Below are 15,631 nucleotides of genomic sequence, written 5' to 3'. Positions count from 1 at the left end.
TTTATGCTTCTACCCTTAGCTAAACATTTTTCTTCTTTTAACCCTGATTTCTAAACATTTTGTAATTAGGTTTCTTTCTCGTCCTTCAATATCCTTTGCATGAAGCCTTCCTGATCTTTTCTTTCCCTGTGTGTTTTCATCAGTAACATCAGTAACTACTCTTCTTGTACCTTTCTTTACGACTTCTGTCTGCATTGCATTTCATTTAGCTATTTGTGATTTATTTTCTCAATTCTGCCCTTGTTTTACCAAGTTAAAGGTAGAAAATGTATTAAAGTAGAACAGTATTTTCTGGTTCTCCTTGAAGGGAAGTTTGTAGATCAGTGTCTTGTCTTAAAACAAAGTGACATGTTAGAATTAAGGAGGGCCTGGGTGGCTCCATTGGTTAGGTGTTTGACTTTGACTCAGGTGGTAATTCCATGGTTTGTGAGGTCAAGCCCTGTATCGGGCTCTCTGTCAGTAGAGCCTGCTTTAAATCCTGTGTCCTGTTCTCCCACTTTGTCCCTTCGCATGCATGCATGCCCGCTTGCTCTCTCAAAAGTATATATTTAAGGACGTGTAATACATTACCTCCTCTACTAAACTGTATAGTTCTTGAGTATGGGGACCGTGTCTTTTTTTTTTTTTTTTTTTTAAGCCCCTGTTGTATTATCATACTCTCTCAGTAAAGAAAGATAACAAGGTAGAAATTAGAAGCTTTTGAACTAAATGATTATGAAAATGCCACAAATTTAAGCTTGTCGACTACACCAAAAATGACCTACGAGGAGAATATAATAGGCTCAAATGCATACATTAGGAAGCAAGTTTCTACCTAGGAACTATAAAAGAAAGAGAATAAACCCAAAGAATTTGTAAAAGGAAACCAAATAATAAAGATGGGAGCTGATGGCAGATGTACAATTAAAAGATTTAAAATATCCCTAAAGTTATTTCTTTGAAAAGACTAATAAAATTGATAAACCTCTGACTCCTCAAAAAAATTTTAAAGCAGAAATAACCAACACAGAAAAAGTAAATTATCACTGGTGGCTGTTAGGAATAATCTCACATTAACAAATTAGAAAAATTTAGTAAAATGGATAAATAACTAGAAAAATGTAACCAAACAGACTTGAGGATATAAAAAAAAAAATCAGAGGTCTGTTAACATTAAAGAAATAATCAAAACTTTTCCTGGAAGAAAATTTTAGGCTAACATAAAACTTCATTGGTGATACCAGGTATTCCAGGAGGAAATAATTCCAATTTTTAAGATCCTAGAAAATAGAAAAAGATGGTATGCATCGCAGGTTATTTTATGATATTAGTGTGATCTAAATACTTTCTGTGACATTCAGTGCTATCCTTATCAAAATACTACCAATATTTTTCACAGAGCTAGGACAAACAGTCCTAAAATTTGTATGGAATCAGAAAAGACCCCGGATAGCCAAAGCAATGTTGAAAAAGAAAGGTAAAGCTGGAGGCATCAGAATTCCAGGCTTTAAGCTATCTTACAAATCTTTATTCATCAAGACAGTATAGTACTGGCAAAAACAGACACATAGAGCAGTGGAACACAATAGAAAACCCTGAAATAAACCCATAATTGTATGCTCAATTAATCTTCAACAAAGCATGAAAGACTATTTAGTGGAAAAAAGAGAAATCCACAGATGGTGTTGGGAAACATGCAGATGAATGAACCTGGACCACTTTCATATACCATACACAAAAAGATACTCAAAATCGATGAGAGACCTAAATGTGAGACAGTACCCCATCAAAATCCTAGAGAACACAGCAGCAACCTCTTTGGTAGCCAAATGATGAGAAGAGCCTAAATGTCCATCGACTAATAGGTAAAGAACGTGTGTGTGTGTGTGTGTGTGTGTGTGTGTGTGTGTGTAAATATATACATACACAGAATGGAATATTACTCAACCATCAAAAAAGATGAAACCTTCCCATTCATAATAACATAGATGGAGCTAGAGTGTGTTACAGCAGGCAAAATAAATCTGAAAGATAAATACCATATGGCTTCACTCATATATGGAATTTAAGAAACAAAACAGATGAACATAGATGAAAGAGAAATCAAAGGAGAAGGGAGCAAACCATAAAAGAGATTCTTAATTATGAGAACAAACTGAGGTCTGCTGTAGGGGTGGTGGGTGGGAGGATGGGTTAAATGGGTGATGGAAATTAAGGAGGGCGCTTGTGATGAGCAGTGGGTGTTAGATGTAAGTGGTGAGTCACTAAATTTTACTTCTGAAACCAGTATTACGCTATATGCCTAGTTACCTAGATTGTTTTTTAAACTTGAAACATTCAGAAAAAGAAGGTAAAAAACTTAAATATCAAAAATCATAGCTGGGGCTCCTGAGTGGCTCAGTTGGTTGTATCCAACTTTGGCTAAGGTCATGATCTCACAGTTCATGAGTTCGAGCCCCATACCAAGCTGTCTGCTGTCAGCACAGAGCCTTCATTTCCTCTGGCTCCCTCTCTCTCTGACCTCCTGAGGGTTCTCTGTCTCTCAAAAATAAACATTTAAAAAAATAATAAAACCTGTCAAAGACTGTACAGGAAAGGGAAATTATACATTGATTACTAAATTCTAAATTAAATATTAACACAGGCAGATGTAGCAGTATATAAGCAGGATAATAATAAATGAAGAACAAGTTGGTTTTTTCCCCAAGAATTCAAGAAGTTTACGAAGTCACATAGTGTAATTGCTACATTCAGAGATTAAAAGAAAGCAATCACAAGAACTTATCAAAAGATGCAAGAAAAGCATAACAAATTTATGTACTGAATCTAATACTAAGTCACTTTAGGAAATTAGGATTAGAAGATAATTTTCTTAATATGCTAAGGCGGGAATTGACACACCCGCACCCCTAAATGGATAACAAACTTGCGCTTTATGGGTAATTTTGGAAGGTTTTTTTTTTTTTTTTTTAAAGATTGAGAACAAGACAAGGATTCCTATTAACACTTCAGCATGTTAGAGATCCTAGCCAGTACTATATCATGAGAGGGAAATGAGAAAATCCTATAAAGAATTAAAACTGTCGTGAGAAAATATGATTGTGTATTAAATGAATCTTTAGGTAAAGTATTAGAATTAACATTCTTTTTACGGTTTTTGGATATGAAAATCAATTTAAAAATATTTGTTGGGGGCGCCTGGGCGGTCTCGCAGTTGGGGAGTTTGAACCCCACATCGGGCTCTGGGCTGACTGCTCAGAGCCTGGAGGTGGCTGTGGGTTTTGTCTGTCTATCCCTGCCCTTCCCCTGCTCATACTGTCTCCTTCAAAAATAAACAAAAATAAAAAATAAAAAATCTCTTCTGTTAACAGCATACTGTTTGATAATGAAAAATTTTAAAGATACTTCTAGTAATAGCAAGTACTTAAGACTAAACCTAACTAAATGTATACATGATTTCTATGGGAAACATCTGTGTTTATACATTAAAGGAGACCAAATACATTTGGACAGCTCAGCATTTAAACTTTTTAAAATGTTTTTATGTTTAATGTTTTTTTTTGCTAGTTTATATTTTTATTTTTTTTGATTTTGCATAATTTTATATATGTATATTTTTACAAATAGTTTATTGACAAGTTGGTTTCCATATAACACCCAGTGCTCATCCCCACAAGTGCCCCCCTCCGGGCCCATTCCCCCACTCCCCCCTACATCCATCAGTCGTCAGTTTTTGTCAGCATTCAAGAGTCTCTCATGGTTTGCCCCTCCCCCTTTCCCCCACCATTTACCCCCTTCTTCTCCCCCATGGTCCTCCATTAAGTTCCTCCTAATCCTCCTATAGGTGCAAACATATGATTTTTGTCCTTCTCTGCCTGACTTATTTCGCTCAGCATTTTGTTTAATGTTTTTATTCTTGAGAGAGCAGGGGAGGGGCAGAGAGAGTAGACACAGAATCTGAAGCCGGCTCCAGGCTCTGAGCCTAACTAAACACTAAAAAATTTTAAATTATTGCCTGGAGAGAGAAACCAGTGGGACCAAATATCAACCCTCAAAAATGAAATCCCCAGAGAAAAGATACCTAATAGCAAAGAAACAAAACAAAGCAGTAGGGAGAAAATGACTTGGTTTACAAATAAGATGAAATAAAATTGGTTGTTTCGGAAACAAAATGAAATTGAACCCTTGCCCTGTCTTGTGTTCAATAATCAACTTGATTTGGATTTTAGACCTAACTGTGGAAAATGGACTTTTAAGGCTATTAGAAGATAATATAGGGAAATTTTGTTATAAGAATAAAGGAAATAATAAATTTGACACTGTTACCCCGAAATTCACCATAAAGATAATAGAATGTCCGGCTAGGGATGGAAAAAGATAATTGTAGTGTATTAAGACAGTGAAAAACTTTAGATACAACATACATAGTTATTAGCCTCTGGAAGATGAGTAAAAGACTTGGTAAAAGCTTCTTGTAAGAATAGCATATGAAAAGACGCTCAGCCTCTTTTAATGTAGGAAAAGGAAACTAAAAACCACAACAAAATATTTCTGCCTATCCTCCATATCAGTCAGATATAAAAGTCTGAGAATATAAAGTATTATTAAAGTTGTAGAGAAGTGGGAACTCTAATACCAAGGTAGAAAGAATGTTAATTTCCCCAATCAGTGTGTCAGTTGCTTAGATAGATACGTTGGGGTAGAGACATAGTCACACTACACACCAGGATACATGCACTAAAAAGTTGATCAGCAGTACTCATGGCAGCAGTGTCCCTAAATGAGGGGAGCAGTGTAAATACAGAACACATAAATGTATTTTGGCATCTGTCCAATGAGCTGCTACACAATAGAACAATAGAAATGTATAGGTATATACAACTATATGTGAAAATTTTTACATCATTCAGTCCAAATGAGTATTAAGGAAGGAGACATTCTTGGGTAGTAGAGTGATATATAACTGAGAAGATTGTGGTAGAGCAGAGACAGAGGTAGCATGCTGTCATTATACTGTACTTTTGGGTTTACATTCTTGTGTTCATGTGTTTTATTTCACAATAACAAAATTTTAAACACAGTATTGTGCTTTGCTAATAAAGTACCTTGTCTGGTTAAGAAAATATTAGTCTCAGCATCCCCTTTTCTTTAGCTCCCCTCTGGCCCTTTTTACATTGGAACTCCTTAGAAGCATTGTCTGTACGTTTTTGTGGTTCTTCCGTTCTTGACTGAACTCACCATAGTTTGGCTAGTATCCCTTGCCATAATGACTTCCATGTTGCTAAATCATTTGTCAGTTCTCAGCTTTTAATTGCTTTTAGCATCATTTAACATTGTTCATCACTCAGTCTTCATTGGAATTATTTTTTCTTTGGCCTCATTGTCCTAATTTTTTTCTTCCTTACCAGCTATTCTTTTTTCTTGTTGAGTTTTATTTTTGAGAGAGAGATAAAGCATGAGTAGAGCCAGGGCAGAGAGAGAGAGAGAGAGAGAGAGAGATGCAGAATTTGAAGCAGGCTCCAGGCTCCACGCTGTCTGTACTGAGACCGACATGGGCCTTGAACTCCCAGACTACAATATCATGGTCTGTGCCAAAGTCAGATGGTCAACCAACTGCGCCACCCAGGCATCCCCCTGGCTATTTCTTCTTCATCTCTTCCTGGTTCCTTCTCTCTCCATCCTCTTAATGTGAAGTACTCTGTCCATAGATCCCTTTTTAATTTTTCTTGTTGATTTTATTCTTTGTAACTGCAGCCTGGACCTCTCCATTAAACCTGAGACTTGTTGGGGCGCCTGGGTGGCTTAGTCAGTTAAGCGTCCGACTTTCACTTAGGTCATGATCTCGCGGTTCGTGGGTTCGAGCCCCGCGTCGGGCTCTGTGCTGACTGCCAGCTCAGAGCCTGGAGCCTATTTCAGAGTCTGTATCTCCCTCTGTCTCTGACCCTCCCCTGCTCACGCTCTCTCTCTCTCTCTTTCTCTCTCTCTCCCTCTCTCCTAGAAATAAATAAAAAAATATTTTAAAAATAAATAAACTTGAGACTTGTATATCCTATTGGGCATCTCTGGTTGGATAGGATATAATCTCAGATTTTTAACATCAGTTCTGTGAGGAGACAGCTTGGAACCTCTGTATTCCCCTCTAGATTTTGCCTTATATGTCTTTCTGTTTGGTTGGTTCTTCTAAATTATATCCATTTATAATGAAACTCATTGCAAAAATAGTCAGAATTAACCATATTTAACTAAAAACAACCTTTGCATGTGAAAGTGTTCATCTTGGTAGTGAAGGTAGTGTTTAAATTTAAAACTATCAGTACCTGGGGCACCTGAGTGGCTCAGTTGGTTGAGTGTCAGACTTCAGCTCAGGTCATGATCTTGCATTTGGTGAGTTCAAGCCCCAGTTCCAGCTCTGTGCTGACAGCTTGGATCCTGGATCCTACTTCGGATTCTGTGATTCCTTCTCTCTTGGCACCTCCCCCACTCGTGCTCTGTCTCTCTCTCAAATATAAATAAAACATTTAAAAAAATACTGTTCAGTACATTTTTGCAAATGGTTGTCAGAATGTTGATCCTGAACCTGAGTTCTTGTCCTGTGTAAGGCAGACTTTGTTTATTTTAGTGTTTATCTTTTGAGAGAGAGAGTGGTAGCAGGGGAGGTACAGAGAGAGAGAGGGAGACACAGAATCTGAAGCAGCCTCCAGGCTCTGAGCTATTAAGAGACCGATGTGGGGCTCAAACCCATAGGCTGTGAGATCATGATCTGAGGTGAAGTCAGCTGCCCAACCAGCTGAGCCACCCAGGCGCCCCAAGAGAGACTTTTTTAACCTGACCTCTGGGAGGAAAGTAAGGTTTCCTACCTCAAAGTGTAGTTAACTTCTCTCCTATGCATTTGGAATGGTACTTGTTATATACTATCTTTGGAAGAATTGGCAAAATAGTCACTTTTCTGTTCAAAATAGTTACTTTCTGTTCTACAGTTAAGATAAGGAATCCCCCCTGAGAAAAGCTTCTGTAGTTCTGTATAGTGCAGATTGTCACCTGCCTTGTGGTTAAGGCTATAAAAAACTAAGGCTTGTATGGTTTTTATTCAAATGTTAGCATGAGAACCTTTACAAAAAGAGTGTTACCTTAGGATTTTAAGGTATGCTTATATCATGATTAAAAATTTTTTTTACATTAATTTTTAAAAAATATTTTTATTTATTTCTAGGAGAGAGAGAGAGAGAGAGCGTGAGCAGGGAAGGGTCAGAAAGAGAGGGAGATACAGACTCTGAATAGGCTCCAGGCTCTGAGCTGGCAGTCAGCACAGAGCCCGATGTGGGGCTCGAACCCACGAGCCGCGAGATCATGACCTAAGCGAAAGTCGGACCCTTAACCGACTAAGCTACCCAGGCGCCCCTACATTCATTTATTTTTGAGGGACAGAGAGAGGCAGACTACAAGAGGGGGAGGGGCTAAGAGAATGAATCACAGAATCTCTGAGCTGTCAGCACAGAGCCCCNATCATGACCTAAGCGAAAGTTGGACGCTTAACTGACTAAGCCACCCAGGCGCCCCTATATCATGATTTTTAAATGGATGCTTACAAATGAAAAGCTAAGGGAATGTTGCTAATGAAGCCCTTGGTTTAGAACTTTATTAAAATTGCACAATAATCCATTCTTTTAGTGTTCTACCTCACATCCCTTAGTCTTTTCCATTCTCCTCTCAGAACTAATAGGTAATATTTTTCAAAGATCAGTGCTTGATAGCCTATAGCTTATATATCAAAGAAGGTTCCTTGTCATTATGTAGTTTGTAAATGGAAAGGCATCTCTTACAATTTAGAGAAAACAGCTTTACTTACACACTATTCCAGTTTCATACATTGAGTAAGTAATACCTTCTCAAATGTGTTAGCTTTTCATATCATGATTAAGGATTTTATATTAATAGTATATAATCCTATTTTCTGGTTGATAAAAAAAATGCAGGGGAAGATAACTATGCATGTTTTCTATATTAAATGTTTTCTTTAGTAAACATTTATTTTAATATCATCTAGGCTATCAAGTACTAGCTCCAACTGCCTATTATGATCAGACTGGTGCCTTAGTGGTTGGCCCTGGAGCAAGAACTGGCCTTGGAGCTCCAGTTCGTTTAATGGCTCCGACACCTGTTTTAATTAGTTCAGCAGCAGCACAAGCTGGTAAGTGTAACTGCTGTTTTCAGGGATAATATTTTTCTGGTGTTGTTTGATATATTTTAAAAATAGTCTTTTTGCTGGTTTTAAGAAGTATCTGAAATTTATTTTCCAGCAGCAGCCGCAGCAGCTGGAGGAACTGCAAATAGTCTTACAGGCAGCACAAACGGTCTCTTTCGGCCAATTGGCACTCAACCACCACAGCAGCAGCAGCAGCAGCAGCAGCCGCCAAGCACGAATCTGCAGTCTAATTCATTTTATGGGAGCACTTCTTTGACTAGTAGCTCCCAGAGCAGTTCTTTATTTTCTCACGGACCTGGCCAGCCGGGAAGTACATCGCTTGGCTTTGGAAGCAGCAGTTCTTTGGGTGCTGCTATAGGCTCAGCTCTCAGTGGATTTGGTTCATCAGGTAAGTTGCCTTTTTAGGATTAGTATACTCTGCTAACTGGACATGAGGGATATGTATGTTTTTCATATTAAGGTAAATAATAGCTTTAGTGTAGGAAGGACAGGAATAAAATACCAGTTTATTTAATTTTGTGGGGGGAAAAAACCCTACCACCTGCAAATCTTTAAGCATTTATGAATGTTTAGCTCATTTCAAGCAGCCCATCTTTTACTCAGATATAATACATTTTCCCCTGGCTTTAAGAATTGTAATTTTCGTTTTAGTAAGATTTGTTTGGAGCAGTGGATTTTAATTACTAGTTCTTCCTTGTTATGTACAAAATAATCTTTGAGGAAGTATATATTTTGCCACCTTAAATTTCTAGTGTTTTAAAATAATGTCTTTTTGTGCTTATCAGATGGTTTATTCTTATTAAATCCTAGTGGTTCATAATGGTTTTATTTGGTATAATATGTAAAATTAAAATACAAGAAATGTTCTATTCAGAAGCCCCTACAAAACAACCAATATGCTCATCTTTTAGACTAAAAAATTTAGCCTTTACCATTAAAAATTCATTTAAAAGATTTCTTCCCCTATCCCAATTATATATATAATACTTAACAATTTTAAATTCCAAATGGCTTAAGATAAAAATAATTTTACACAAACTGATTTTGTAACTGAGGTATGACCAGATGAAATCAGAAGAAGCCCACATTGACTTCCTGTTGACATACCTGTGTTCCCATTCTCTGAAGTTTCCAGAGTATTCAGGAAACATTAGGGAAAAAATGGCCTACCCTAGTTCTGTTGGTGCAGTTAATTGGCAGCCTTTTCTTCATGAGGGGCAGAGCAGTTTATTCAGATCTCAAGAGGTTTTCTATTTTTGTGAAGTCCTAGAACCTTTAATACCTGCTTCTCATCTGTTTTCCCACCACATTAAATTATTCTCTTTTCTGGTGTGGAAAATGGCAAAACTAACATGGGCCAGTTGTTACGAAGTATGTTTGCTGGTTTTCTAAGGAAATAATAACTTCTGAACTTTTCAACATTCATATTTGTAAGAGGAATGATCTAAAATCTCAGAATGCTTTTTTTGTTACAATGAAATACAATAGGGAAATATTATACTTTCCTAACACCAAACTACCTAAAGGATGGGCACAAGAACTTCTGAGGGAAAAATCTAATGTACTTGAAGAGTCTTCAATCTTTTAATTTTCCTACTTGAATTTTTCATTCCTTTTGGAGTTCGGTATTTTTATCTCTACCCAAGCACTCCCATCGGACTCATTTTTTCTTTCTTAACACAGTTGACAAGTATTTTCTCTAAATATCCAACAGGCTGAAGAAAATTGAAAGAACACATAACTTAAAAGATAAACTTGGTAGGAATGACTAGCTTCTAAATTAGAGATTATAGATTCTAAATAATCCAGGAAAAATAGAGACGAGCTTTGATAAACCTCATTTTCCCTTTTGTAATAATATATGTCACTGAGGGTCTGGGATGGATTTGTAGGCCCCCTTATCCACTTCTTTCAAATTCCAATTTGTCTCTTAGTTATTAAGATCCTCCCAGCATTCAGGAACTGGTTGGCATGAGCATTTTGTTCCCTACAAATATTTCCTTTAGATGCCTCCTTCCCAAGAACTAATCTTCTTCATGCCTCCCTTATTCATAAACATTGCTTACTCAGTTCTGACTACTGATCTGTATACCTCTGTTTTACCTTGCATCAGAGGTCATTGGCAGTTGTCAACCCTGGATGCCAGTAAATAGTCTTACCATCTTCCCCTTCCTCTTGGACATTTTGTGAAAGTTCAGTCAAGTGCTACACAAGTGTACCCTTAAAACAACCCTACCCATTGCCGTTTGACATTATGGCAATTCCATGCCTATATGAAATCTACAATGATAGTAGGGTTATGTGCACATATACACATACGGAATCCTATACACAGTTATTCTCTTACCTGTATGATGTAGTTATTAACACTTACCAGCATTATACCCCACCTTATAACACAGCTGGGAAGCTTAGCCATTGTAATATGGTAATCAGACCAACTGTTCTATGACCCATTACTTAGAAAGTGTTGTTACAATTGATAGTAATTTAACATTTTATATACAGTTGATAAATGATTAGCGACTCCACTGTTGGTCTAGCCTTTTAGATCTTTTTAGGTGTCCTTTGTTTCATATTTCATAGTCACACTACTGCAGATAATTTAGGCATATAGTAAAAGTTAAGGAGTCAGCTTGTTTAGAATTAAAAGTTATTTCTGAATTACTTTTAAATGTTTGGCTTGGCTTTTCCTTTTTGGAGGAAAATAATATTTCATGTGTTAGAACTATGGTTTCTTTGGTTATTTGCCAGGGGAATGACGTGCTATTTATTGCTCTCATTAGAGAGCTCTTGTCTTTTTTCCTTGTCAGTCTAATTGTTTTCTGAAATAAATAGGAATTTTAAGTGTAGCCATGTTCTTAGAACAATCACTTTGACAGTGTCCTTTTAAATTAGTATAGTTAATGTAGCATATGTTGACAATTTTGCGAAAAGCAACTGTAGAAGAGGTGGTTATTACATTAGTGTTTATGTTTGGTTTTGCTATTAAAATACATGTAGCTACACAGTATTTTCTTACTGTATGATATCTTAAAATGTGCAGTTTTCAATAAAACATATCAGTCTTTCAGAAACCAGACTGGTTGGTATTAAAGGTTGACTAGTGTTTTAATATTTTGCCTCATACAGTAGTGTGAGCCTGGTGTTTTTTCTTTATAAGAGTCTTGAATTTGGCAAAACCAATGTAATTGTTTGCTATCTGTATTATAAGCTTAACTTGGTCTACCCATTATGTGCTCTGCTTAATTTTTCTCTTAATTTTTCATTATGCTCTAATGACCTGTTTATAATTGACTTGTGATTAGAAAACCAAGACCTAATAGAAACCTGAAAATTCTCTTTAAAAATGTTACCATATTGGTCCGAATATAGAGCTTGTTCTTTAAAAACTTGACAAGGTTAAGAAATCTAATATGAAATTCCCTTAGATATAAAATAATGCAGTAAAAATACAAACAAACAAAGGCTAGTGTTTAGAAAGAAGAAAGAAGCACTTGAAAATGGGGGCTATAAGCAAGACTTAACGATTTGCGAGTTTTGGACAGCCCTTTTAAACACTTGGTAAAGAGTTTGATTATCTAGATATGTTAATTAACAGATCTTGGGGTACTTTTTTGATAATGCATGGCTACATGGTAATGTGGTTCTGCCATTTTTTTTTTTAATAATTTTGTAGAGTGGTTAAGGAAAAAAAGGACTAGAAGGTTGAATTTGGGATTAAATAAAAAGAATTCAGTATGTAGTTCAGGAAGGTATGTGATACAAGATAATTGCATATTTAAGGGGGGAAGAAAGGCTGAGTAGTCTTCACTTGAGTAAAGGGCTCACTAGACCATTAGTACAATCTCAGGAATAGGAGATCCTGAGGGGTAAGTGAAAGCACGTCTTTGGTATGATGACAGTAATGAAAACCATCAACTTTCTAAAAGGAAGTTTACTTTTTCATATATATTTTATAACTTAGTTGCTGAAGGATAGGGAAAAAGTATAATTTGGAAAGTACTGAGAAGTTAATTGCCATCTGTACTTCACAACTGACCGATATTCGGGCCAATATGGACTTAAAGGACTATGGTTTGAACATAAGCTAGAAGCCAAATTAAATGTGAATGGTGAGGGAAATGTATTAATAATCTGTTTATCAGTGTAATACTTTCTTGGCATTGAGTTGAAGACCCTGATTCCAGAGATTAGGGCACTACCAAAATTTAACTGGAATTTTATTGGAATTTAATCTCTAGCGTCTCCGAAAGCAGATACCTTACAATTTTAGGGTTTATAAATCATACCAGGGTATTAAAGCACAGTAATCATATGTGTTAGTGGTAAATATGTGTGAGATAATAAACATATGAGTGCTCTGTTAAGTATTTGGTTACTTTATTGGGGTGCATTTATACCCTTTTATGATTAATAAGGTAGTTTATGTAGTTATCACAGTAATTATCTTCTCCATAATGTTTTCTAAAAATAATTATTGTGATCACTTCTGTTATTTCCCAGCAAGAGTTGGGGATAGGTTTTATTCAGTTAACACTGTATGTAATTAGGGTTTTTTTTATTTCTTCTTCAGTTGGCAGTTCTGCAAGTAGTAGTGCCACAAGGAGAGAGTCTCTATCTACTAGCTCTGACTTGTACAAAAGATCTAGTAGCAGCCTAGCACCCATAGGGCAACCATTTTACAATAGTCTGGGATTTTCCTCCTCTCCAAGTCCAATAGGCATGCCTCTGCCAAGCCAAACTCCAGGACATTCACTTACGCCACCGCCATCACTTTCATCACATGGATCCTCATCCAGTTTGCATTTAGGTAAAAAAAAAAAAACAAAACCCTTTTTATTTGTATGTATACATGTAAGTGTGTTTGTGTGTGTGTTTATAATATATGTAAAATATTTAATGTTGGATAAAACATGCCAAATTGCTTTTGCTTTTAGATATTAGCCTTTTGAAAAAGTTCTACTTTTGTGAAAATTCAAAGCGAGGGTCTAATGTACAGTAAGGTAAAGACCCGTAATGTATCTTATGTTTCTTTAATGAAATACAGTGGTGTGTTTTTTCTTGTCTGTGCTTTTGATTTGTGTGTGTTTTAGATCATCTGAAAAGTCAACTGTTTAAACATGATAGTAAAAGAAATTTCACTGTGAAAGTTTTTGCACACCTAAAAGAAAACATTAGCCACTTAGTTCTCGAACTTCAAATAGTTTAGTACAATGGTTTTTGCTTTGGCTTTTGAATGCCTGGCCATTTTACCAAAGGGTGTATTAGGGTATATGAATTTAGTATGTTTGTGAGTTAGAAAATCTTAATGGTTTGGTCCATATACGTTTGAATATTTAGTTAGTTTAAGAAAAAAAATGTTTTAGGTTTGATATATTCTGGAATTTGGAGTATTTAGAACTTTTGTTTATATCTTTATATTAAAATTGCCCCCACCCCAAGATTATTGAGTTGGTGGTTACCCTCTTTCCTCTCTAGGAAGTATTTATTCATGTAGTTAATAGCATATATTTGAAGAGATTTTGAGTATCAGGTTGTGTATGAATCCTGGTCTCTTCAAAGAAAGTATTTCATTGAAAGTAGATTTTGTGGGGGTTTTTTTGGTTTTTTGTTTTTTTGGTTTTTTGTTTTTTGCAATTTTAGTTCTCTTCATTAAAACTGAGAGATTTCTTTTTTGATTTTCATGTGCTTTGAAAGATTTAAATCAGCTTGTGATTTTAAAAGTAATATTGCTGCTATTAGCAGATATAAGTTAGTGATTATATTTGACCCCCACCCCCACCATAAAGCTAGATCTAGTTTTCCCTAAAGCTTATTAACACATAAATGTTCATGGAACAAAGGGATCTTTTGTAGTAATCATCTTTTAAATATATGTCAGTGTGATGTGGCCTAGTTTTTTTTAAAGACTGGTCCTGTGACTCCAAATTCTGAGTCTTTGCTCTTTTGTGGATATTAAATATATACAGCTGATTAGTTTATTTGGGAGGTGTCCTAAGATCTGCTTTCACTGCGTAAATTTACCAGTTTTTAGCCTGACACCTTCCTACATTTATCATCTTTTCTTGGTCATAAGGGCTGCTCAGTTCCTGATTTCTGTTATTGCTACTAAGACCCACCCACTCCCACCACGCCCATGTACGATATGCCTTTGAAGTTTTGAAATGTAACAAACCTAAGAATAGGACCTTCATACTAGTTTTGTGTTTTATTTGTTAAGATTATATTTGTCATGTCCTGTCATTTTTTTTATAGGTAAGTTTCAGATCAGATTCCTGTCAACCGTTACTGCTTATGTTGTGCTTTAGAGCTTATAAAAATGGCATTGGCTATTTTAGATAGCTTGCTTAAAAATTAGAACATAAAATTTGGGGGCACTTGCGTGGCTCAGTTGGTTCAGTGTTGAACTTTGGCTTATGTCATGTTATTTCGGTTCATGATTGCAAGCCCCACATTGGGTTCACTGCTATCAGTCTATCACTGAAGAGCCTGCTTCAGGCCCTCTGTCCCCCTCTCTTTGCCCCTCTTCTGCTTGTGCTGTTCCAAAAAAGAAGAAAATATTTAAAAAATAAAATATAAATTTTAGAACTGTCTCTATAATTAAACAGCATATCAAGATATTTTTCTTTAGATTATAAAGAACCCAGCTGTGTAGATGCTTAGGGACGAAATTCTCATCAGTTATGAGAAGTAATCATCACTTGGGCCAGCATTTCTATATTATATAGCCCGATACTTTTGTATCCAAAGTTAAACTCATTAGGTTTAGCTTCAGCTGGAAATCTGATATTTTTTAACACACCTCTGGGTGGAATTATCTGTAGATGATTTTCTTTTGTGATCTCCTTTAGTTTTAGTTGTAGTATGGCAGTGTTAATCAGGACTGTATATAGAACCTGCCGGGATGAAATAATTTAATAGATTTCATAAACTTGCTCTTTATACAGTGTTCATGGAAGTAATCTATCTTTTGCTTTAATCTGATTGAATCACAGTGCAAGACTTAACATGCTTTCTGGTCTAAAAATATTTAAATTGTATATCCTTCAGATGGATTTCTTCGTGAATCAAGTTATCAAGGCAGATGATTTAGGAAATGCCTATGGAAAGAATTTGCATATCCATTTCTAGAAATAATCTTAGCTCACATATTAAGAATATAACATCATGAGGTGGGAGTTAGTTTCATTAGAATTGCTTGGAAATTAATTAGTTCCAGATTATTTTCTTGTGAGATTTTAAGACAGGTAACCATTATAGTTATTGATAGGCCCTCCTGATATCTCCATTTTTTAAAGCATTGAATGACACTTTTTTGAAAAAAAAACCAGCTTTCCCTTTTCTACTTATTTGATTCACAGAAAAGTCTTAATAGCAACATTGTCTGCTGCCGTCTTTCTAAAAGAGATGTTTCTTTTTTAAAAATTGTTAATCATTTGATTAACA

General features: G+C 35.8%; 1 protein-coding gene across 7 annotated transcripts in view; it reads left to right on the top strand.

Moving 5' to 3' along the window:
• Nucleotides 1-15,631, top strand: part of PUM2 (pumilio RNA binding family member 2) — a 97,383-nt gene that overhangs the window by 50,856 nt on the left and 30,896 nt on the right. For 4 of the 7 annotated variants that reach the window (XM_077751065.1, XM_077751062.1, XM_077751063.1 and 1 more), the window contains 3 exons: nucleotides 8,024-8,167; nucleotides 8,277-8,570; nucleotides 12,759-12,995. In XM_077751065.1, the coding sequence (XP_077607191.1) occupies nucleotides 8,024-8,167; nucleotides 8,277-8,570; nucleotides 12,759-12,995 (675 nt within the window). The remainder of the gene's footprint in view (nucleotides 1-8,023; nucleotides 8,168-8,276; nucleotides 8,571-12,758; nucleotides 12,996-15,631) is intronic. The other 3 variants (XM_077751067.1, XM_077751066.1, XM_077751064.1) reach the window with 2 other exon arrangements.

The sequence above is a fragment of the Crocuta crocuta genome, unplaced genomic scaffold, assembly GCF_008692635.1.
Source record: "Crocuta crocuta isolate KB4526 unplaced genomic scaffold, BGI_CrCroc_1.0 scaffold129, whole genome shotgun sequence".
Lineage (NCBI taxonomy): Eukaryota > Metazoa > Chordata > Mammalia > Carnivora > Hyaenidae > Crocuta > Crocuta crocuta.
The sequence above is the reverse complement of the archived record's forward strand: the minus strand, read 5'-3'. Positions and strand labels throughout refer to the sequence as shown.